This window comes from Zootoca vivipara, chromosome 8 (assembly GCF_963506605.1).
Source record: "Zootoca vivipara chromosome 8, rZooViv1.1, whole genome shotgun sequence".
NCBI lineage: Eukaryota > Metazoa > Chordata > Lepidosauria > Squamata > Lacertidae > Zootoca > Zootoca vivipara.
The window spans coordinates 59,409,583-59,433,427 of NC_083283.1; the positions used below are offsets into that span (position 1 = coordinate 59,409,583).

The following is a 23,845-nucleotide window of genomic DNA, read 5'->3' on the forward strand; positions in this document are numbered from 1 at the left end:
TTCAGGATGAGAACAGAAATTGTGCTCTGATGGTGCAGTGGCAGCAGGAGGCCCCATTAGCTAAGCTGGTGCTTCAGGTTAAGAAGAGTTTCAGATTAAGAACGGACCTCCGGAACAAATTAAGTTCTTAACCATAGGTACCACTGTAATGCAAGCATATATTGCACTATGATTATACATGAGTGTATAGTGTATAGTTATTATCATTCTGCCCGGACACTGAGGTCCAGCATCGAGGGCCTTCTGGCGCTTCCCTCGTTGCAAGAAGCCAAGTTGCAGGGAACTAGGCAGAGGGCCTTCTCGGTGGTGGCGCCTGCCCTGTGGAACGCCCTCCCAACAGATGTCAAAGAGGAAAACAACTACCAGACTTTTAGAAGACATCTGAAGGCAGCCCTGTTCAGGGAGGCTTTTAATGTTTAATAGATTATTGTGTTTTATTTTTCTGTTGGAAGCCGCCCAGAGTGGCTGGGGAAACCCAGCCAGATGGGCGGGGTATAAATAATATATTATTATTATTATTATTATTATTATTATTATTATTATTATTATTATTATTGGTGTGGACCAGGATTTTTTTATTTGAAAAACCACAATGTAAGCATAGGTGGGGACATAGCAAGTTCCTTGCAGATAGTTATGTTTCCTCAGACTAGTTTCTCTCTCCCCCTCACCCCTCAGTCTTGTTGCTATCTTCAGGACAAAAGAGTGGTTTCTAAGGAAACAACTTATCAGCCAAGTCCTCAAGGCTAACCTGAAAGCTCTATGAACAAACAATAGTCGGAACATGGAGCATAGCTCTTGCTTGTTCCTGCATCAACATGTCAGGAAGGAGATGTCTGCCCAAGACAATAGCACATTCTTCATTAAGGAGACCTTTCCCCACAAAAACCAGGTTATTCATCTCCAAAAGGTACAGGGTCTATCCTAGACCACACACTTATTCCAGAATCCAGGTGGGATGTTTTTCAGGAAATACTGGTGTCTAGCCACTTCTTGGTTTCACCTTCACTAATAAGGAAAAGGGCGACTTCTTCACATTCTGTAGTGTAAACTGCCTGTAGCACGCAAGCCACTTCTGCAGTCTCTGGGAAATCAAAACTTTATAGGTTTTTATTGCCCGTATAAAATTCAGTGATAAACACTCCAGGTTCTCAATTTACAAACCAGGTCTTGAGAAACTCAAAGCTCACTATGACTTACAGCTCTTACTATTTCGATGCCTATCCAAAATTTGTCAAGGGCTGATTTAAAGTATCCATATGAATTTCATTCGAAATGAAAGAAAATGTTTTCTGAACAGCTGGAAATGGTTGAAGACAAAGCAAGGTTTCCCAAGGTATACATTAATTCATCTCTCTCTCTCTCTCTCAATCACACACACACACACACACACACACACACACAAAACAGGCTTCTGGTAAAACCTGCTTTTGAAAAGGGAGGGACTGACCTGAGTGTACACAGTACAACCAAAACCCCTCTTACAAACTACCTTTCAGATCTCTGAAAAACCATTACACAGATCACTGGCACATTGTTACTTATTGGCTAAGTTTTGGTTTAACCAATGTTTTGGAAAGTGTGGACAAAGTTGAATTGCCTTGAAATGCAAGCTGAATTGAATTGCTCCTCCATCTCTAGCTACAAACCTAAACACATTCTAGAATGTTAGCCCTAGTGAGAATTATCAGTACAGTACATTTAAAGACTGTAGCTGGGGTTGCTTCCCTTTGGAAGGAAAGGTGAGTGGAGACTTTAAAGATTTCTGCTAGTGGAAAGTCCTGCTAGTGGAAGGCTGCGCAAGGACTTCTACTAGGGCATCAGGGCTTTCCCCCTCTGTCCCTCTGCCCCATACCCCTCCAAACTGGCTGGTGGGGGTGTCAGTACAACACAGGGAAGGAGAGGGGCAACATGCTGGCTAGCGCTGAGGAAAGGCCAGCCATAGAGCTATATTGAATTCCTCCCAATACCATCCTTTCTCTGGCGCACTGTATTAATCTGCTTCTGTTCCATTCGTTCCTTCACACATATACAGATATCTATTAAATCATCTTTCGCTGCAGGGATGGAAAGCTATGCTGGCTTTCCCATATGGAACACTGCAGAGTGGTCTCTGTGTCAAACACTGAGACAGAGGTATCGGGTATCCAGGTTGACCAGTTTTCATAACAGCCCCTGTAGTCAACCCCACCAGGTGGGGGAAAAAGAGTACATAGCCAAAGACCCAATTTATGAGCATCAGGATGATCACAATTCCTGGTCAAATAAACTCAATGCCAGGGAATAAACCCCACTGAACCTAATGGGGCTTGCTTCTGACTCCATGAGGTCCCACTTCTCTGTGTAAGAACCAGGATAGCACTTTGTACTACCACAAGTGATGGGATGTGGTCTCTGAGTGGTTGAAGACTGAACGGTAGGTCCAGACTTTAGGAAATAGGTGCATTATTTGGAACAAGGTGATATTTTATTACTATTTTATTTTTGTGTTGGTATTATTTTCTCTTCTGTTTAGTTATCCCTGTTAGGCTACCTTATTTGCATTATGTTAAATAACGTTGCATGGACCGATCTTTTTGAATTTACTTGCTGATATTACAATTCTTTCCAATTTTAGTTCCAAATACATTTCTGAATTTCTATCAAATGAACAATACTTTGCTGTGAGCCACTCTGGACACAACTCTGTGGGTGAGTGGAAGACAAATAAACAGGAAACGATGATGTATTGGAAAGGAAGCTGAGCTTTTAACTGAAGAACATCAGCTAGTTGAAATGCAACTTCTAGCTTTTAATTAGAAATGCAAAACAATCTTGCAAGGACATGTTACTATTTAAACTGCTATGCTAATCTGTCACAGCAGCAAAACTTAAAAGCCTCATCACCTCATTCACTTGCCAATTACCTTGGCACTCCAGCAGAGAGGTCATCACTCCTCCTGCTCTGAAAAAAAGTCCCAGAGCTGTGCTCCACTCCATTCTCCCTCCTTTACTGACATTATTGCCATAAACTTTTGAATGAAAGCTGATGCTCATATAAAACATTGTGCCAGCTCCACAGCTTATCCAAATGGCAATGGCTATTTATAAGGTAGCCGCACACAACACCCACAAGCTGTAGTTTGATATTTGCTACATTAGTTAACTGCAGCAGCACCGTGGCCCACAGTGTTAGAAAGAGGCTCTTTACATACACGATTCACCCAATCCCTAGATCTTATATGGTCTTGTTCATCCAATTTTCCCTACATAAGGCAGCAAGGAATTGTAGCTCTGTGAGGTGGGAACTACAGGTCCCAGAATTCTCTGGAGAAAGTCATATGTTTAAAATGTGCATAGCTGCCAAGTTTTCCCTTTTCTCGCGAGGAAGCCTATTCAGCATAATGGAAAATCCCTGAAAAAAAGGGATAACTTGGCAGCTATGAAAATGTGTATTGAATGTGTTTAAATGTATGGTGCGGATCCGCCCACAGAGTGTCAGTGCTCTCTGTGGAGTAAACATGGATAAACAAACTTCTCTGAACTCAATGGTGCCTTCATCTAGGTATTGTGGGCAAAATTCAGCAAATGGGGAAATAACCCATGCTTTTTTACAGACATGCATTCACCAATTTGACCATAAATGCCTCTTTGCCACACTTACTATTGCAATTACTTTGCAATCTTCCCAAATCCTACTGCACCCAGACCATTCCAAAAATGATGAATCATTCCACTGCCCTGTAGATATAAACCCACTGCCTATTTGTTATGAGCCTGGCCTACTGTTTTATGCATGAAAAGAAGCAGCACAACAATGGGCCAGCTTACACACAATTCTAAATTAAACTGTGGCTTGGTGTGAATAAACAAATGCGTAGGTTCGCAGGGAGGAGGTCATCACCACTTCCCTGTACCTGTGTTCCTGCTTCTTTGAGCTAATTCATGACGTTGCATCTGAATCCAGGCTCATTGTTTTGTCTCCCCCAGACAAACCATAAGCAGTAAATAAGAACCTTTCATTACAGCTTGCTGTTTATCTGGAGCAAAAAAAACCTTGTGTTCAAGTTCAAATGCCATGCTAAGCCAAATTTTGGATTAGCCGACAGCAGCAAGACCAGAGGAAGAGCAAAGGGGCTGCAAACCTCTTTCTGGGAACCCATGAATTTGCTTGTTGGCACTAAACCATAGCTTGGCTTAGAGTGATGTGCAAGTCTGTTCACCTTTTATCTGGTGTACAGCGTTGCAGCCAGTCAACCGAGCCTCAACAGTTTTCTGGCGTAGGCGGGGGTACGCTGCCTTCCTCTCCTGTGTCACAGCCGGCCGTGTCATCTGTTCCCCGGGGACAGCTCCAGCCAATCTACAGCCAGAGTGGGCCATTTAATTTCGGCACAGTCAGCTCCCTCTTTCTTGCCTCTTCATCAGATCACCCTACCCACCCACCCTCTTTTCATGCTTTGCTCTGATATGGCCTTGCTATGGCAGTTGTCGTTCGCCATGTTGTTGGGTAGGAATTTTTTCCATTTGGCAAATTCCATTTGGTTTTCACCTACCTAGTAGCAATCGTCACAACTTTTGTGAGGTTAGGCATTGGGTAAGCCTTTTGGTTGGTTGGAGGGGAGGCTGTAGTCTTGCCTGCCCCTCCTCAGTAAGGGTATCCTGTTAAAGGGATCCAGGATGTGAATACTGTCCGAAGCCAGGGTGTGGGCTAGGGCTATGTCAAAGCCCCTAAGGGGACCCCTTAGGGTGCCACTTTGAGACGTATGTTATAGGGCAGCCCCTATCAGTGGTTTACCCTTCCGTGGACTCCCTGCAGACGAGCAGGAGTCAAGATATAGCCCGGTTTCACCCAATGCCTAAGCCAAACAGCTCACATCTGTAACCAATAAAGCTGTGGCCTATTTGAACCCATAAACCAAATATTCTGTGTCAGTGTGATTTATTGTTCTCCTGGGAACTTTGTGGCTCAGGTGCCTTGGCATGTAAGCCAGGTTCCCAGTTCAAGAGGAATACAAGAGTGACATAAATTGCATATGGTAGAGATTTCTCAGGATTTGCAGCTGAGCTTGCCTATAAGTTCCAGACCACTATTTGTCCCAGATAGGGATTAGGAAAGGTGCAAGTTCTGCTCCTATTAGTAGGGTGCCTTCTCTGTGGTGGGATTCTGGAGTTCCTTCACTGGAAAGATTCACATGGAGCCACCATTTCTGTCACTTGGGCACCTGGTCAAGACCACCCTATTTGTGCAAACTTTTAAATGGTATTTTTTTAAAAAAAAACACATTCTAAGTATGTGTTCTTCCTTGTTGTTTCCAAGATTCCTATTGCTATTTTAATTGTTTAATGTTCTTATCTTAAATGATAGTTTGGAAGCCACCTTGGAGATTCATTAAATTGGAAAGGTGGAATCATATTTTCAATGAAGTTCTAGATACAACAGGTACGTTTTCAAGCTGTGAAACCATTCATTGTTCACCTTGGGTGCTGTTAATCAGTAACCTTTGACCCTCCAGGTGTTACTGGACTGAAATCTCTATCATCCTTGACCATCGGCCACAATGATCCTTAGACAGCTCAGGACCACAATACCTCAAGGAGTATTCATATGAACCTACCCAGATCATCGTGTGAGGCCCTTCTCCATGGGCCTCCTCCATGAGAAGTCTGGAGGGTGGGCAACGTGAGTGCAGGCCTTTTCTGCAGTGGCTCCCACTTTGTGTATTTATTATTATTATTATTATTATTATTATTATTATTATTATTATTCTGTGCCAATCTGGCTGGGTTTCCCCTACCACTCCTTTAGGGAGGTTAGCCTGATGCTCTCATTATATATCTTTAAGCACTAGGTGAAATTGTTCCTCTTCAACCAGACCTTTGGCTGACTAGCATGCTATGTCTTTTAAATGCATTTGTGGGAAGGGGTTATTGGTTTGGTTTGTTCTCTTGCTTTTATTACACATATTGTGTTTTAATCTTGTATTTTTATGCTGTGAACCCCCCTGAGATATACAGGTGAAGGGCCATATACAATTTTTTAATAATAATTCCTACTACCACTCCTCACAAGTGACTATTGCCAGGAATGGTAGGATGAAGCTGGATATCAATACCTTTGCTGACAACTACTGACCCACCCACCACAGTATGAAGTAGCAAATATATGTTCATAGAAAGCAGAGCTGCCTATGCCAGCTGCCTTGTCATTATGGGATGTGCATGCTAAAATCAGAAACATTGGAATGGGAAGGCCAGAGTTTGATCCTCTATTTCAACTACACAACCAGGCAACAAGGTTCTTACTTAGGGTCTGCATACAAATACAAAATCCAACTGCCTTGCTTCACATTGCCCTCAAGTATGTGGCAATCAAGGAGGGGGTGTCTCAGTACCCCAAACCACATCGTTGCAGCAGTTTTACTTCTGCAAATGATTTCCTCAGAAAGGAAGTGGTAAATAAGGCTTTCCTAACGCAATCTTCAAAACACAACAACAAAACCTAGATGGAGGAACTGCATCAAACACAAGCTAATGGCGTGTAGAAAGGGCTCCTTCCCCCCCCCCCTTTTCTTTCGTGGGGTAAAAATCCACAACTTGGTGGATGATGACCAAGCAAGTGAGGTGAAAATGACTAATGTTACTCACCTTTATCAAAACAGATTCACAAATGCTTTGTAAAATGTTTATTTGAAATTGTAAAACAGAAAGTTTAATAATATATTAAAAAACATATTCACAAACACAATTTTAAGATTAGAGGATTTGAGCTGTAACTTGCTACCCCCACTTGCAAATACACTAGAAATGTCTACCAGGGAAAGAAGAGAAATATCTCAAGGTTTAAATTTTCTAAAGATACTTCCCTGGGCTAAGAAAGGTTCTAAGTGTTGTTATCAGTGGGCTGGACCCATGGGGGGGGCCGCAAAAAGTTGTTTTAGGGAAGATCACCCCTAAAAGTTGAGCTTTTGGGGGAGCTCATGGGTAAAAATCCCCCATAAGAGCATTATGGGGGGGCAAGCTTTTGTTGAGGGGAGCCGGATTCTGCTGGATGGGCAAAACTGCAGTTAATTGAGTATTTTTAATGCTTTTCAATAGTTTTTGAGGATTTAGGGGGGCAATTGCCCCCCCCTCGGCTACACCCATAGCCAGATCTGCAAACCCCCGAAATTGCATTATCCCCACCCCCAATATCTGCCAATCAAGACCCAGTTGTCCATATGGTAAAAAAATGAGCTAAACCATCTGCAATGAGGAGAAAGAGGGCAAACATTATTATTACCACCAACATCTGATTTCTTGCACACTTTCTAGGATATTATTATTATGATAATAATAATAATAAATAAATAAATGAATAAATGAATTATCATCATCATCATCATTATTATTAAAGTATGCATACAGGCACTGAAACACAGAAATCAGATAATGGTACTACTACGACTAATAATAATTCAGGTTGCGTATCATATATCTGAAAACAAACCATATATCATAAAGACATCATAGTCTCCACTGTGCCTGGAATGTTGCAACTGCTTGGAGATTGGGGGTTGGCGTGCAACAATATGATGACTCATGTGGAACAGCGCTTTTGTTCCACGTTCTGATTTCACACACAGCTGTTACAGGGAGGTGTTGGAAGCCCCAGAATTAAGGCTTGACTCAAACTACCGGTATGCAGCCCTGAGATCAACCTAGTTTCCTAGAGCCAGTGTGGTGCAGTAGACTCGTAATCTGGGGAACCGGGTTCGCGTCTCCGCTCCTCCACATGCAGCTGCTGGGTGACCTTGGGCTAGTCACACTTCTTTGAAGTCTCTCAGCCTCACTCATCTCACAGAGTGTTTGTTGTGGGGGAGGAAGGAAAAGGAGAATGTTAGCTGCTTTGAGACTCCTTTAGGTAGTGATAAAGCGGGATATCAAATCCAAACTCTTCTTCTTCTGCAGAAGAGTAAAGACAAGAAAACTAGGAATGATGTGGTAATCATAACTTTACCATATGGTATCAGATATCTGTTTGTTTGTTTGTTTGTTTGTTTGTTTGTTTTAGTAGGTTAAAATGTGGCCATAGACACAGTAACAGAGTAAAAAAAAAAGTATAGAAATCTCAAGCAATAGTAGGAAATGCTAACATTGAGCCTACATTACAGACAGGGCTTTTAGCAGCTGGAACTTGCTGGAACTCAGTCTGGCACCACTCAGGAGCATAGCTGCCAAGTTATCCCTTTTTTACAGGGATTTTCCCTTATGCTGAATAGGCTTCCTCACGAGAAAAGCGAAAACTTGGCAGCTATGCTCAGGAGGGCGCCATTGCCATTCTGAGAGAGGGAGGGAGGTGTTTGTGGTGACTTCCAGCACCTCTTTTTCTAGAAAAATAGTGCCGATTATAGGTCCTGTCTGACCACCTTTTCATGCAGTGACAGGTGCCACACCAAACTTTCCAGGAAATACCTTGCAGGTGCTAATCACTTGGTTGGTAGTATAATATGTGCCACGGAGTGCACCCAGGGCTAGAATGTACAGACTGGACTCCGTCACCATGCTAGATGATTAGTACTGTACATAGGAGCCAACTCCTGGGGCCATGGGGGCTTCGGCCCCCACAATAAAATATTTGAGGGGGCCAGGCTCCCACAAAGTTGATGTTCATTCCTATTCAAATGGGGTGTGTGTGTAGTGTGTCAAGTGATCAGTTATGCAGGGTGGTGCTTACCTGGGCACCCACAATATCTTATTCAAGTTTGCACCCCTGGTACTGTAGGCAAGAAAGATTGGAAACCACTGATATTTAAATCATTTTCTTAATGTACAGATGCTGACAAACTATTCTTAGACCACTTCCTAATCACAAAGCTAAAGCTTAGTATACTAATATTTACCGAGTAAAACAAACAGCGCCCTATGTACCTTAGACAGCAAATCTCTATCACTCTGGGAAATTGCAGTAATCCTTATCATCGCACCCGATGCAATAAACTAGTCTCCACAATATGGTGTACCCGCTTATCCTTGCCTAGTGAACAACTTTTGAACTTGGTGACATAGATTTACTATGTCCTGGTGTTTTTCCAAGCAACGAGTCTAGCTGGGGACATCAGTGCCAATGCTCTTAAACCCAACAGAGCTAACATAGTATTTCATCCCTATGAAACATGGTGATGCAGGAGAGCCTGTTCCCAGAACTTTTAAAAAAAAAATGGAGGAAAGATATTCCCTCTAGCCCTACAAAGTGGAAAGGTTAGCCTTTAAAGAAAGGTTAATAAAACTGTAGGACAGCCATCCCAGCATGCATGTCTTAGCCACCAACAGATATGTACAAATCAATTACCTTCCCTGGATGCTCCCTTCAAAGTTAATGAATTTCCAGAGAGGGAGCCCTGTTAGTCTTTTACAGTAAAAACAACAAAGTGCCGTGTGGCTCTTTAAAAACTGCTAATGAAGTGGCCAGTGACCCATCACGAGGCAATGTTTGGCTGCAATTCTAACCATATCTAGTAAGTCCCACTGCTTCAGGATGAGAACAGAAATTGTGCTCCGGCAGCGCGGCAGCACCAGGAGGCCCCATTAGGTAAAGTGGTGCTTCAGGTTAAGAACAGTTTCATGTTAAGAACGGACCTCCGGAACGAATTAAGTTCTTAACCCGAGGTACCACTGTACTCCCAGGTAAGTAGGGTTAGGACTACAGTTTCACTGTCTTGAAACTACATCTCAGTATAAATTGCAGTGGTACCTTGGTTTTCAAATAGCTTAGTTGTCGAACAAATCAGCTCCCAAACACTGCAAACCCGGAAGTGTGTGTTCCAGTTTGCAAATGTTTTTCGGAAGCCGAACATCCAACGCGGCTTCTGCTTGAGTGCAGAAAGCACCTGCAGCCAATCAGAACCTTGGTTTTTTTAACGGTTTTTGGGAGCTGAATGGACTCCCAGAATGGATTAAGTTTGAGAAGCAAGGTACCATGGTAATCCTACTTTAGGAATAAGGAAAGGATAGTTTAGCACCCTGCTGATAGAGTTTCTTTGTGTCTTGGATTGTATGAATTCCTGCGGGCATCTTAAATACTGTTACGAAGATTGCACACCACCCCCAATCTCTGCCGAGTGGTAACAAGATTCCAGGGGGTTCTAGGAGCTTCCCAGATGTTTCCGTTAGGAGTCAAGGCACAGCAGAGACTGTTGCGTCTTTAAGAAATGGGTTTATTTTATACATATTTATACCTGGGCATAACAAGCAAACAATTTAGATGCACAAACAAAGTCATACACCACTTCAGAAAAAAAAGGAAAGCATTTAGGCGTCTGTCAGGACTGCAGCAGGAAGAATATGCAGATAAGGTACGCTGCAAAGCAATTTACTTTTCTATTTATGTATAATGTGTACATGTTGTGGGGTGGGGGGGACACTTTGGTTGTAGAGAGCTAAGGCTAAAAAGCTTTCATAGCCATGATGGAGGTCAAGCAGTTGGAGGAAGGAAATTCAGCTGGCAACCTGTTTTTAACAGATTGCTCCAACATCACTGCTCTCAACACTGTTCCTTAATATGACTTAAGTTACGGTCAACACTTACCGATGTACAAAAGATGCAGCTGCAATCTTGGAGAGTGGTCATCTTATCCAGTGAATATTCAGACAAGCATAGTTTGCAAGTGATCAAAGGCTCCAAGGACAATTCCCCAACCTCTGATATTCTGGTCGTCATGGTGTGATAACAAATCTCAGCAGCAGATGCCATCAGCTCAACCAGGCTCACCAGTTCTACAAAAGATAAAAACAGGAGTAAGCTAGTGAGGATAATTCTCCTTTCTGACGTTCAACACAACAGAATTTTTTAACAATTTCATGTCACCATCTTCCATCATTCCTCTAGCTTCTAATCTACGTTCACTAGTAACTTTTAAGAGAAATTTAAACATTCCCTTTTTCTCAGGCATTTGATGGTTGAAAGTTCTGTCCCTGGCAACCCTGAAATTCTTAGTTTTAGTGAGCAGGGGATTGTTTTTTTAGGATTTTTAACTGTTTTTATAAGTATTAAAGGAATTGTTTTAGTATAGACATGCTTGCTGCCCTGGGCTCCTTTGGAGGAAGGTAGAGGAAATGCATTTAATTAATAAAAATTTCCTGTCAGTGTAGCCTGCCAGTCACAATGAGGAGATGACCCGGGTATGTGAGCATTAACATAACTACTTGTACTCCTTATGTTAGAGAAACAAGTAACATGAGCTCACTGAGAAGGAACATTTTCTATCTAGAAGTATTCATAAATATCCCATGGAGGTCACTTCAAACTGCAGAACACATCAGTATATTTAACCGTGAATGAGAGCTTGGGCAGTGTGCTTATCAAATTAATGGGCAATATTAAGCTGGGAAGGACCTGCAAACATCTTTAGCAGTTAAGTTAAACATTCAAGACATCAAGCCAAACAGGAAGAACCAAAATGAAGCACAACTACAGGGACCAAAATGAGCATGTACAAAGTACCTAATAAACATTAGCTGAACTTGCAAAGGACCGCCATTGCGATATTGTGAACACTACAGTTTGGGTTCGGTTTTACACCGTGCCCCCTAAACATATGTTTGGATGTATTAACAGGAATTCTATCAAGAGTCAGGAAGTAGTATTAACCACCCCTGGTCAGCCTGCATACCACGGAGCCTGGAGCCCTGTGTGCAGTTCTGGACATCAAAACACAATGTTGATTTTATCAGAGAAGGAATCAAACAGGATTACAAAAAAAAACAGGCCAGGAATTACAAAAAAACAGGCCAGGATATTCTTATTTCCCCTTTCTTCTTTTGCTGGCCCTAGTAACCATCAATTATTTGTGGTATGACCCTTATTCCCCTTAAGTTCTGAGGCACCCCTCAGGGAGGTGTCACAACTCTCAATTTCTCCACCAAGGTTCAGAAGTACTTGGAATCATTGAAACTACTTCTGCTTCCAACCAACTCTAAAACCCCAAGAGATTAGTTACAAGACTCACCTTTCCTCCAGAACCTGATACATAGAGGCACACAGGGGATAGGGGGCTTTCCTTCTCTTTCCTCCCCAACCCCAAGCGTTAGACATCCAAATTCTCTGTGCTATGTACTAGATCAGGGACGGACAGGTGTCGGTTATAACCAAAGATATGGTCACAACAGGAAACTTGGCACCTGCATTTGATGGCAACCCTGGACTAGGTGCAAGGACTCCATTTTTCACTTAGAGGCAAGGGGAGGGGGGAAAGCAGAAATTTAGAAATCTGGACAAAAATAGACAAAATTCCAGTTATTAGCAAGGTGTCAAAAAGAAGGGCAAACCCCACCATCTTACCCATTGACAGTAGGGTTTTAACTACTGGAAGGCAGATTTAGATTAAGTTTTAGGAGTTTTTTTTCTAACTGCAGGAATTGCTCACAACATAAGAAGCAGATAGATTTTTAAATGATACTTTATCTCTAAACAAGCAGCAGCACTGTGACACAAAACTCAACACCAATACATGTTAAGTTACCAAGATCTTGAATCACTTGATCATAGGAATGATCACAATAGGCTGCAGCAAGTTGCCTAGCACAGGTATGACCTGTATCTTTAACAGAATTGTGTCATTTGCATTGGGAATCATCTGGCTGATGAGAAGCAAGGTGAGGCACTTTAGTCCACCTAAGCCAGAACATCAGAGGGAGCAGAAGTAGCAGCTACAAGAAGATGAAGCAACTCTCCAAGGGGAAAGAACTCAATTAAATCAAGAATTTAATCAATTCATGGAGCCTTCGTGTGATAGTACTTTCTGATGTGTATGGTTGTTGCTGTTCTACTTTCAGAATGCTGCTTATTTTTGTGGCATGCAATGCTCCTAATAATTTGCAAGCCTAATGCTAATAGGTAATATATGAGCCTGGACCTGCCAACAGACCCATCCAGCTCCAAACCAATTTTGAAGCTCAAGGCCTGACAGCAAGGCAGAGCCATGCACCTTGGACACAATGCCTTCACCTATATCTGGGGAAAGGTGGGAAGGGGGCAGGAACAGCTTCTTCTGATGCTAACAGAATGGGAGTCAGGCAAAGGACCAAGGCAGCGAAATGCTACAACAGAGCAGAAGCTGCTCTTCTACAGGACACACTGGTGTAAATGCATCTTGTTCAGTTTCAGTTATTTAATCCATCATGTCAGGACTGCTTCAGTTTTCTACCTACGTGAAGATAGCTGGGAGATAAAACACATATCACTTCTGCATTGTGAACTATTTTCATGTAACCCAAATGCAATGAATGAAGTGGCTCTTCCTGATTTGCCCTATAAATTTATTTATTTTTCCCCATTGTAAGTCAGTCACATAAAAACATCTACTCATGTATGTACTTCAACCTGCAGCTGAACAATGAATTACACAACCAAGGGTTATCGACTTGCACAGTCTGTTCCTGGAAAGGTAACTAACCATCTGCTTCTGAAGACTTATGAAAAGAAACCATCTACCCCGGACATGCCATTAGCGGCAAATAATTCCTTATGGGTAAGATCCGGAATATGCTGCTATTACCAAAAGCTTTGGGAACAATATCTTTTAGCGAAGTCAGAATCCACAGTGCGCTGTTTCGTAATTGCTGCAGCAATTATAGTTATCAGTGAATCATCAACAATGCAATGACGCATCTAGGGCTACCTTTACATACGTCTATGCCTTTCTTCTCAATCTGCTACATTAAGAATGTAAATATACATATTGTTTTCAGCTGCACTGCGACAAAGTCCTGCTGCCACCATATGCTAAGAAGTGCTACATGGTTAGTTTCTCCCACATAGCTCTGTATAGTGCCAGCAGCAAAATGGGTTTAATGTTTCGCCACTTGGACTGCACCTGCAAAGTTGGCGGCATAGAGTATCTGGCCTTGAGCTGCAGATTCATGTAGACTGGGTGGGGTAGCCATGCACTGGGGGTTGGACTAGACGACCCTTTGGATCCCTACAAACTCCACAATTGTATGACTCAACTCACAGCTATGCCAGGACAATGTGGTGGTGCAGAGACAGCCTCTGGATGTTGGTGGACTACAACCCCCATCATCCCTGACCTTGCTGGCTCGGGCTGATGGGAGTTGTACAGCAACATCATCTGCAGGTCCACTGGCTCTTCTTATCACTGCCCTAAACACAGGTGATCACACACACATATACGCACATTCATGAACCTGAGGAGCTACAACCATCCCCTCGTTCAGTATTCTTAATGGTTGAGGCAAGTATGAAACAGAGGTCCGCAGCAAAACAAGGTACCTATAAGCATGTACAGAGTGTGCATTGGGTAATTAGGGCCCCTTTTAGTATACTTTGCATGAAGTAGTAGATCTTCCTTCCAGGTTAAATGGCAGGGCTTTCCGCGTACCTCCCTAGATACACATCAGGCACAAGCCTTAAACGACTCAGGACCACAATATCTCAAGGAGAGTTTCTCCCCATGTGAACCGACCCAAACCCTGCAATCACCACCTGAGGCGCCACTTCCATGACGGGTCCAGAGGGTAGCAACAAGAGAAAGAGTCTTTTCTGTGGTGGCTCCCAGTTTGTGGAATGATCTTCCCAGGGAGGCTTGCCTGGCACCTTCTTTACTTATCTTTAAGCACCAGGCGAAAACGTTTCTCTGTAACCTCTGGCTGATTAACATTCAATGGCCTTTTAAATGTGGCTGGGGGAGAGGGTTATTGGTTTGTTTTTATTTTATTATGTATTTTGTTTTCTCATTTTGCATTTTTATCTTGAGAACCACCCTGTGATCTTTGGAGAAAGGACAGGATACAAATTTAATTAATTACAACAAAACAACAACAACAACAACAACAACAACAACAACAACAACGCATTCCAATATTTACAGAGCAATATTTTCAGCCTGTATCAAATAGACAGGAATTTTTTTCAAGTATCAAAAATGTAGTATTCAGGAGACATCTCTGCTTGGGATGGGCTGTACTATGAGCGCTTCAGTGTGAGTAAGCCACCTTAAGTTTAGGGAGGCTTAAGGCTGAGACACTACAGCAGCACCACATGTTACTCACTTTTCAAGTGAAAAGGTGGAGGTTTCAATTTTATCAAAGGGATAGAAGGGAGCTGAACACTTCCTTCCCACTTTACCTCCTTGAATTCCATCATCCCTGAGTCTTTTCTCTCCCAGCCTCACTCAGCATTCCAGGCTGAAAGGGAAGGTGTCTGTTTCAAAAGCCCTGAAGAAGTTAAGGCAGTGGAGGGAGGGGGCTCAGGTTATGTCCCCTATATCCCCCTAGCTTCACCTACCCATTGCTTTGTGTGTGAATGAGGGGGACACATTAACAAAGAGATACGGCTGCCACTGTGTGCCCAGTTTGGCCCTCAGTAAACCCAGGCACCTCTGAATTCTAGGTGGTAAAAAGAGTGGGATATGCCTGTATGGGACAGATCCTTTCATTTCCCAACATGGCTATCTCTTTCCTTTCAGGAAATACTCTGCTCACTCTGGGTTTACACAGAGGAGAAGCAAAAGGACTGTCCTTCAGACAATGCCATTTGACTACCTTATACCACCAAAGGTCAACAACAACTAGGTCATCATTCAGGGCCTCTCAGCATCAAAACGAAAGGGAACGCTGCAGGCTGGCCTTGGGAATGTCTCAATGTTGCCTAAACTAGCTGGGAAAACAGCCCCAGCTGGAAAAACAAAAGAAAACTACTGTCCTACAACAGCCACCACCTAACCACAAATAATCAATGTAAAGGCACCACACCCCCATGGAAGGAAGTAAATGGCTTAGGACCAGGATCCTTCAAAAGACTGTCTTACGAAGTTCTTTTTCTTCTTCTGTCTGCTATTATAAAGCTATCCACTATTGCTACAGGACTTTGAAAGCAACAAAACGATAACAAGACACAGTATTGTGTCTAGAGTTGATTCAATCTAAATAGACTTTTGATAGAAGATGGAGTTGGCCTCAGGTGAAGAAAACAGAAGAGTTGTCGCAAGTTCAGTTTGCAGAGCCTCAGCACTGTCCACAGTATAATCAGCATATCTGTCTATTCCACGCAATGGAAAAGCTCTGCTACTTTGTCTTGGTGGTCTCTGGCCCTGGTAAAGTGTCCTAACACATCTCCCAAGCAGCAAAAACACCAACGTCCCCTTGAGTGTACCACCAAACAGTAATAATGTCAGATGCCACATAAATTGGCTTCAAGATGCCCGTTGCAAGCCACTGTTTTGACACAACACAGAGTAGGTTTTCGTAAAATAAGATTAAAATCTATTCTGGGCATAGCCAAATGCTGTTGCAAACCTGGAGGGTTTTTCTTCTCTCCAAGCAGGGTCCGGTGCCATATAAGTTGCTTTTAATGTCCCCTCAATTTAAAAAATGGCTTGCGATGTGCTATCAGTGATGGCTATTCCAGAAAACAAATCCAAAACTGCTTTGGACTCACAAAACTAGCTGCACAGTTCCTTTGGATCTTGGCCCAAGTATCCATATTGTATTATTTTCTTGCAGATAACAGCTGCTGCGGGAAACAGGATGTTAGACAATTGACAAAATGAGCAAAGAGCACTCCCTGTAAGAATCTGTTCTCACCCACTATATCTTTAGAGCTTGATGTGGGAGGTAGCCCTGAGACTTCATAGTACAATCACAGAAACAAGGAAAGAATTTTTTAAAGTGAATATTCACACACACACACACACACACACACACACACACATGTTCAGGTTGCATAATACATTACTGGGAGTAGCCTCTTCAAACAAACAAGGATTTATTGCTAAGAGAACTGCCAGCCAACTGAAGTTGTTGATCTTTCCTTGTCCTAGATATAACATGAAAATGCACATACAGTAGTTATAACCTGAAGGTCTCAAGCTTGATTGTTATAATATATAATTGAAGAACCCAAACTAGGGTTCCCGGTACTGTACTGAAGTAATAACTAAAAAGAAATTAACAGTGCTCTTAAAAGTTATCATGCTGCATGTCAGTGCAAATCCACAGTCTTCCACACAAAAACACAAGCACCCCACCAAGCACAAAAAGATGTTTCATCCAAAAATCTGTTAACCAGGAACAAATCAGAATAAAGAGCCTTAAATACATTTTTGCTATTATTCCAGACACAGTGGAATTCACAATCAAGATTAATTGGGGACATTAGTTGGCCGGTACCATTTTTTTAGAGCCAGTTGTGGTGTAGTGGTTAGAGTACTGGACTAGGGCCTGGGAGAATAGACTTCTAATCCTCACACAGCCATGGAACTCACTGGACCAATTACTGCCTCTCAGCCTAACCTACCTCACATGGTTGTTGTGCAAATAAAATGAAGAGGATGAAGAACCACATACACCAGCCTGAACGTCTTGGAGAAGAAGGTAGACTATATGTGCAAATAATAATAGCCATCATCATCTTGTGGCCAAATCAAGGTATTAGGGACTGACTACCTATCTTCTTATGGGACACGGGTGGCGCTGTGGAGCCTAGGGCTTGCCGATTGGAAGGTTGGCGGTTCAAATCCCCGAGACGGGGTGAGCTCCCATTGTTTGGTCCCAGCTCCTGCCAACCTAGCAGTTCAAAAGCATGTCAAGTGCAAGTAGATAAATAGGTACCGCTCTGGCAGGAAAGTAAACAGCTTTCATGCACTGCTCTGGTTCGCCAGAAGCTGTCTGTGGACAAACGCCGGCTCCCTCAGCCTATAGAGCGAGATGAGCACGGAACTTACCTTTACCTACCTTCTTCCTCCAAAAAAGGTATTGGGTAAAAATAGTTTGGTGTAACTTTAAATCTGTTAACATTTATATCCAGCCCTTTCTCCAAGCACATATGGAGTTATGTGATGGTCCCCCATGAGGGGTTGACTTGGACCAGTCCAGCTTAGCTTCATACAGAGACAGAACGATATCAAGCATCTTCAGAGAACTGTCTGGGTGCAATTCTAAGTACTGCAAAGGTTAAGTTAAAACTAGACCTCGCAAGAGAAAAACATATCAGACTGATGTTGAGGGGGAACTAAAGTTGGACTACATTTACTTAACCTTTAAAATCTATTAGACCAGGAACCTTTAGAGAGCACGCAAGCACAGTATTCCTACTTAGCAAACCTTTACTTTGTTTGCTTTTAAAAGTTCTCCTGTCTGTCTATGGCACTACACCACAAACAGACTTCTAATCTTTTATTATCATCTCCTATACACTTTAAGAAAATGTGTTCAAAGATTAATCTGTCAACAGAACATAGAATACGTGGGGAAGATAAACAAATGCTTCTTCTGTTTAAAAGAACCAAATGCACAGATTGCTTTTATATTGCATGCAACCAATTCAACACAAGTGACAGGAAAAAGAACCAAGATGGAAGAGGAACTATGGTGTTGAGGTTATTTTGCCATCAATATGTGTCTCTCTCTCTGTGTGTGTGTGTGCCAATTGTAGTATAAGCTCATCCTGTTTAATAAGGGACCAGTTCCATCTCAAGGCTGCCTTTTTACAAAACAAACTAGTTCAGTTCAAGTTCATTAAAAGTTCATACTCAACATCCCCCCCCCTCCAACATTCAGAACATTCCAAACTGCTGTGTTGGTCCAAAAGTAAATCAGGGACCACACATTAGTAATAAGGTATCTGACAGAAAATGTCAATAGGTGACACTTTCCCCATAATAGAAAAGGCTTGACCAGTTTAATATGTGTCAGTTGCAAGGCATGATTCACTTTGTTTCTGTACCAGTACTTCTTGCGGCAAGGTACTCCTGCTGGAAGATAGAACATCTCTTCAGCAGGGAAGATACAGGAAATGCCTTGCATTCCTGATTACTAAGTGACAGTGGAAACAGTAACACCTCCATATCTGCCTAATAAGCCTTAGAATTTTGCTGCTGCTTCTTTTATTTCTGACTTTCTTTATAGATGTTCAATTGACTTGCTTTTTTAAAATGAAAGCTAAGAATCTGAATCGTCTGCTGGGGGTGGGTGGGAAAGAATGTGAAGATGAACTTGAAATTGTTCAAAATTCTATTTCAAAATGAACTTTATTCATCTTTAGTTCACCTGGAAATTAGGATAATTGGTTTCAGATGTAGTTCAGATTTGTGCAACTGAACTAGTTCACTTTTGCATAGTAAGGCCTATATTTTCAAGTGACAGAAACCACCCTGGAAGTGAAATTAACCAAACAACAAGAAAAAAGAAAACCCTCCTTTGGATGCCAAGATTCATAACATTTCCCAGTGTTTTGAACAGGATAGTTCCCACCCACCCCAATGCAAGATAGAGACTATCAAGATTAACATTTCATGAGGCTAAACTCTCATTTGGCAAACTGAGCAGATGTTTGTTAACATTCAATTATAATGGGTTCTTACAAAAATTACTCATTGACAGTTGTGATACATCCACATGACAATAAAAGCAAAAGATAGAACACAGTTCTTATTAATTCAACATCTGATTAACTGAAGAGAGCAATAATGCTTCACAAAGTGTATATAGATGTTCTATGCCAGAGTATGTAGTTTCAGTCTAAAGAAGTGGTTTTTAAACTGTACTCCGATAAACTCCCAGGTTCCTAAAAAATATATCTAAAGGCAGACCAGCTTCATTTTAGAAAGAAAGCTTTCCATCTTCTACATGTAAGAGAAGAGTGCTGAGGGGGCCAAATTCACTTCACATTGTGCCTCCTATAGCATCCCACAGAATTCAATGTCTGAAGGAGTCGCTGCAGAGGTTCTGTGACAAACAAATATGGAAACACATCCTGAAGACAGAACATGTGAAAGCCACTGTTCTATTAAGTGGCTTGTCCACACATTTGGTAATGGTGGTTCTTCATAATACGCCACTGTATTCACTTAGAACCAAGCAGAGGGACACATATTGTGGGATAGTGCAGTCAAACATAACTATGCACGAGTGCTATTTAGCACTTGAAGGGTTTAAAAGAATAGAGCTGGATTCCTAGACTCAGCTAGGTAGGTCACACACCCTCTTTTCCAGCGAGAGAGGAAGTGAAGCCTTCACTTCCTGTTCCTCACTCATTCACTCACTCACTCTACACCATGTAACTGACCAAGAAAGATGTGTCTGACCAAGCTGCAAGCTTAGAGCATGTGTTTGGAACAATCTTTCTTTATTTTCTACCCAAGATATTCTGCATGTGTTCTCCTTACTGCTGCTTGGATAAATGCACAAATCTGACCTTTGGAACGTTTTGTAAGCATTTTAACCTTAACAGCGTGTGGTCTGTTCATTGCAAGAGGGGAAGAAAGTGGGAAATGCTGTATGGAACCAAGCAGGATAAAAGGGTCTAACAACCTATATCCTCACATTATGCTGCTACCAAACTACTCTTCTACTGGGGGCTCTCTCCTGCTTGAGGGTGAGTTTGGCCCCACCTTTTTTAATCCAGGCACCCGGCTGATTATTACAGTGGTGCCTGTAGTTACGAACTTAATTCATTCCGGGGGGCCGTTCTTAACCTAAAACTGTTCTTAACTAGAGGCGTGTTTTCTCTAATGGGGTCTCTTGCTGCCGCTGTGCTGTCGGCACATGATTTCCGTTCTCATCCTGGGGCAAAGTTCTCAACTCGAGATAACTCTTCCAGGTTAGCAGAGTTTGTAACCTGAAGCGTTTGTAACTCGAGGTACCCCTGTATTTGTGCCATACATGTGGGTCACAGGATCATCTATTTTTCCTCCCAGATACATATTTCCTATCATCCCATGTTCATCTTTAAAAGGATCGAGACATCTACTGTAATAAAGTCCACTATCTTCCCTTTAAGTACATCAACTGTGTATAAAAAAAAAATCTAAGTATTTTCTAGATAGGTGAATAGCAAACTAAGCAAAATATATGTTTTAGCCACAATAAAACTTGGTCTATTTTTTCAGGGCCATAGTTGATCCTGATGCATTTTGGCACTCTTCTATTCATGATAGCTCATCTCGGCCATTCTGCTGTTCAGTCACCCCCTGCTGATTTCCTGTAATTGTTTTCTCACCTTCACACCCAAGAGCCCATGACTCTTGATTCCTTCTGCCGCCATAACTTTACCCCAACCCTGGATACATACAGTTATGTTCTTTTCTGATCATGTGGGTCACACACCTGTCCTCTGCATGATCAGCTCCTCCATCCTTTCCTGCAGTTCTTTTGCAGACCTATCTAATCTTTCCCAGAAAGCTGAGGTTGCCCGTTTGACAAATAACTGTGCCTGAGAACCTGGACCCATGTAATATTCTGCAACAAAAGTGCTTCACAACAGATATTAAATACGTTTTTTGTTTTAAGGAAATCAAGGTCACAAAATGAGCAGCAAAAAACTATGAAAAGCAATGGCAGGAGTGGGGATGGGGGAATCAAAGCTAAGTTCTCAATCTCCTCAAAAGAACAGCCTTAATCAGACTCCTAAGAGTGAAAAAGTCAGGTGAGTTTCCTAATGGAGGAACTTCCAGCGTGGAAAATTCTAGTGAGAAGGCCCTGCTTTTCATACTTACCTACTTTACCTCTTTCGATAAGGACACAGAAAGCAGGGCCTTCAACAAAATTGACCAGGTCAATTGTGCAAGTTCATATGGGAATAGGCAATCCTCCATATTAGTACTTTTAATCTGACCCAGAAACAGAAGCCAGGTCATCTGCTAATTAGAGTAATAGACAGTGGTGCCTCGCAAGACTAATTTAATTCGTTCTGCGAGTCAATTCGTTTTGCAAAAAAAATGCCTTGTGAATCGCGGTTTCCCATAGGAATGCATTGAAATTTCTTTTTTTTCTTTTTTTGCCCATAGGAATGCATCAATTAAATTTCAATGCATTCCTATGGGAAACCGCGATTCGCAAGACGAATTTTTCACAAAACGAGTTTGTCTTGCGAGTCACCATCAGATCGCAAGACGCATTCATCTTGCGAAAAATTCGTCTTGCAGGGCATTCGTCTTGCGAGGTACCACTGTATTGCTACAAGCGTTGTCGTATGCTTGCTAAAAATGTCCCACTGGACTAGTTGCTACCAATAAGGTAAATTCCGAGCATGGTAAATAGCCACGAATGCCAACAGCCAGATACTTTCTGCAGCCAGGAAAGGACATGGAAGGCATACCAGTCTAAGAAGGTAAAATGGTGCTCTTCTGGGCACCATTGCCACCTGGGCATCCAAGACCACTTACCTGATCCCTAAGCAAGTTTCTGGCTGAAAAGTTACTCCAGTGAAATGTTTATGCCTCTCACACAGAGACTGCCATCTCCCATATCAATGACTCATACCATATAAATGCTTTTTTTTTAATTCCCATGACTACCGCAGAGGAAAGAGGCAAAGCATTAAAACCAGCCTTCAGCTTCCTAACATTGAAAAGTCAATACTGTTAAGTGGGAGTAAGTGTGGGCACAAATGGTCAGCGCTTTCATTTTTAGTTTGTAAAAAATAAGGCTGCATTGTGGTCGTGCTTCACTCTGATCACCATTTCCTCCTTCCTCAAAAAGGCACAAAGGACCCTGCCTTATTTTGTCATCTCAAAAGCCATGTAAAGACCTCCGCAGTAATCTGAAAGCTTGCCTCCGTTAAACAGAGCCTTGATGCAACTTTAGTGGAATGAGAAGTGGAGCTAACTGAAGGGTATGGAACAAAAAATATTATATAACATGAGGACCAGGTTTTCTGAAGGCAAGGACACAGAGTGGGGAGGCATAAACATGTGCAAGGTCATCCACTTGCAGATATCAAAATCCAATGTCCTCAGAAAAAAGCTTAAGAACAAAAAGTTCTTTCTGTCAAGGTCTGAATTCTCTTGAGGGTAATAATGACAATGGTCATTACATTGGGTAATAATGACAATGGTTGAGGGTCACAAGACAATGGTCGGTGGAGTAAGAGCCAACAATGTGTGGAGAAGGAGACAAAAGTGCTCTGGATTAACTAATCTGGAATAACAACCACCCTGCTTGAATTTTTCCACAGTGAGTGGAAATTAGAATTTCCAACCCCATGTAGATTTTCTTAGATTTATTTAAATATAACATGAATATATATATCATAGTACAGTGGTACCTCTATTTATGAACTTAATCCATTCCGGAAGTCCATTCTTAAACCGAAACCGTTCTTAAACTGAGGCACGCTTTCCCTAATGAGGGCTCCTGCCACCGGTGCCCTTCCACTGTTCGGCTTCCATTCTTAGACCGAGGTAAAGTTCGCAAACCGGGACACTACTTCCGGTTTTGCGAAGTTCTTAAACCAAATAGTTCGGAAACAGGCCTGTTCTTAAACCGAGGCACCACTGTATACATATTTAAATATATGGAATAAATATATTGTTTTAGACATAAACCCTACTTGATTTAGAATATATAAAGCTGCCTTCTACTGACAAAATGAATTTCAATAGGGACAAATGTAAGGTTCTACATTTGTAAGGCAGGAGTAATCTGGACATATATAGGATGAGGGACACCTGGCTTGACTGCAGTAGATGTAAAAAAAGGATCTAGGTATCTTAGTAAACCACAAGCTTAATGTGAGTGTGATGCAGCAGGAAAAAAAGCTAATGCAATTCTAAGACATTGACAGGTGTCTAGTGGCCAGCTCAAGGGAAGTCATAGTGCTGCTCTATTCGACCTTGGTTGGACCCCACCTGTACTGTGTCCAGTTCTGGACACAGTTTAAGAAAGATATTGACAAGCTAGAACACATGCAGAGGAGGACAACCAAGATGATCAAGGGTCTGGAAACCAAGCCTTATGAGGAACAGTTGAGGGGTTTGGTATGTTTAACCTGGAAGAGAGAAGACTGAGAGGTGATATGATAGCAGTCTTCAAATATCTGAAGGGATGTCATGTGGAAGATGGAGCAGGCTTGTCTTCTGCTGCTCCAGAAGGC

General features: G+C 42.1%; 1 protein-coding gene across 2 annotated transcripts in view; it reads right to left on the reverse strand.

The window, feature by feature from the left end:
- RNF144B (ring finger protein 144B) overlaps positions 1 to 23,845 on the reverse strand; it is a 47,614-nt gene that overhangs the window by 18,742 nt on the left and 5,027 nt on the right. For both annotated transcript variants that reach the window (XM_060277946.1, XM_035125027.2), the window contains exon 2: positions 10,544 to 10,731. In XM_060277946.1, coding sequence (XP_060133929.1) covers positions 10,544 to 10,708 — 165 coding nt within the window. In that variant the 5' untranslated portion in view covers positions 10,709 to 10,731. The remainder of the gene's footprint in view (positions 1 to 10,543; positions 10,732 to 23,845) is intronic.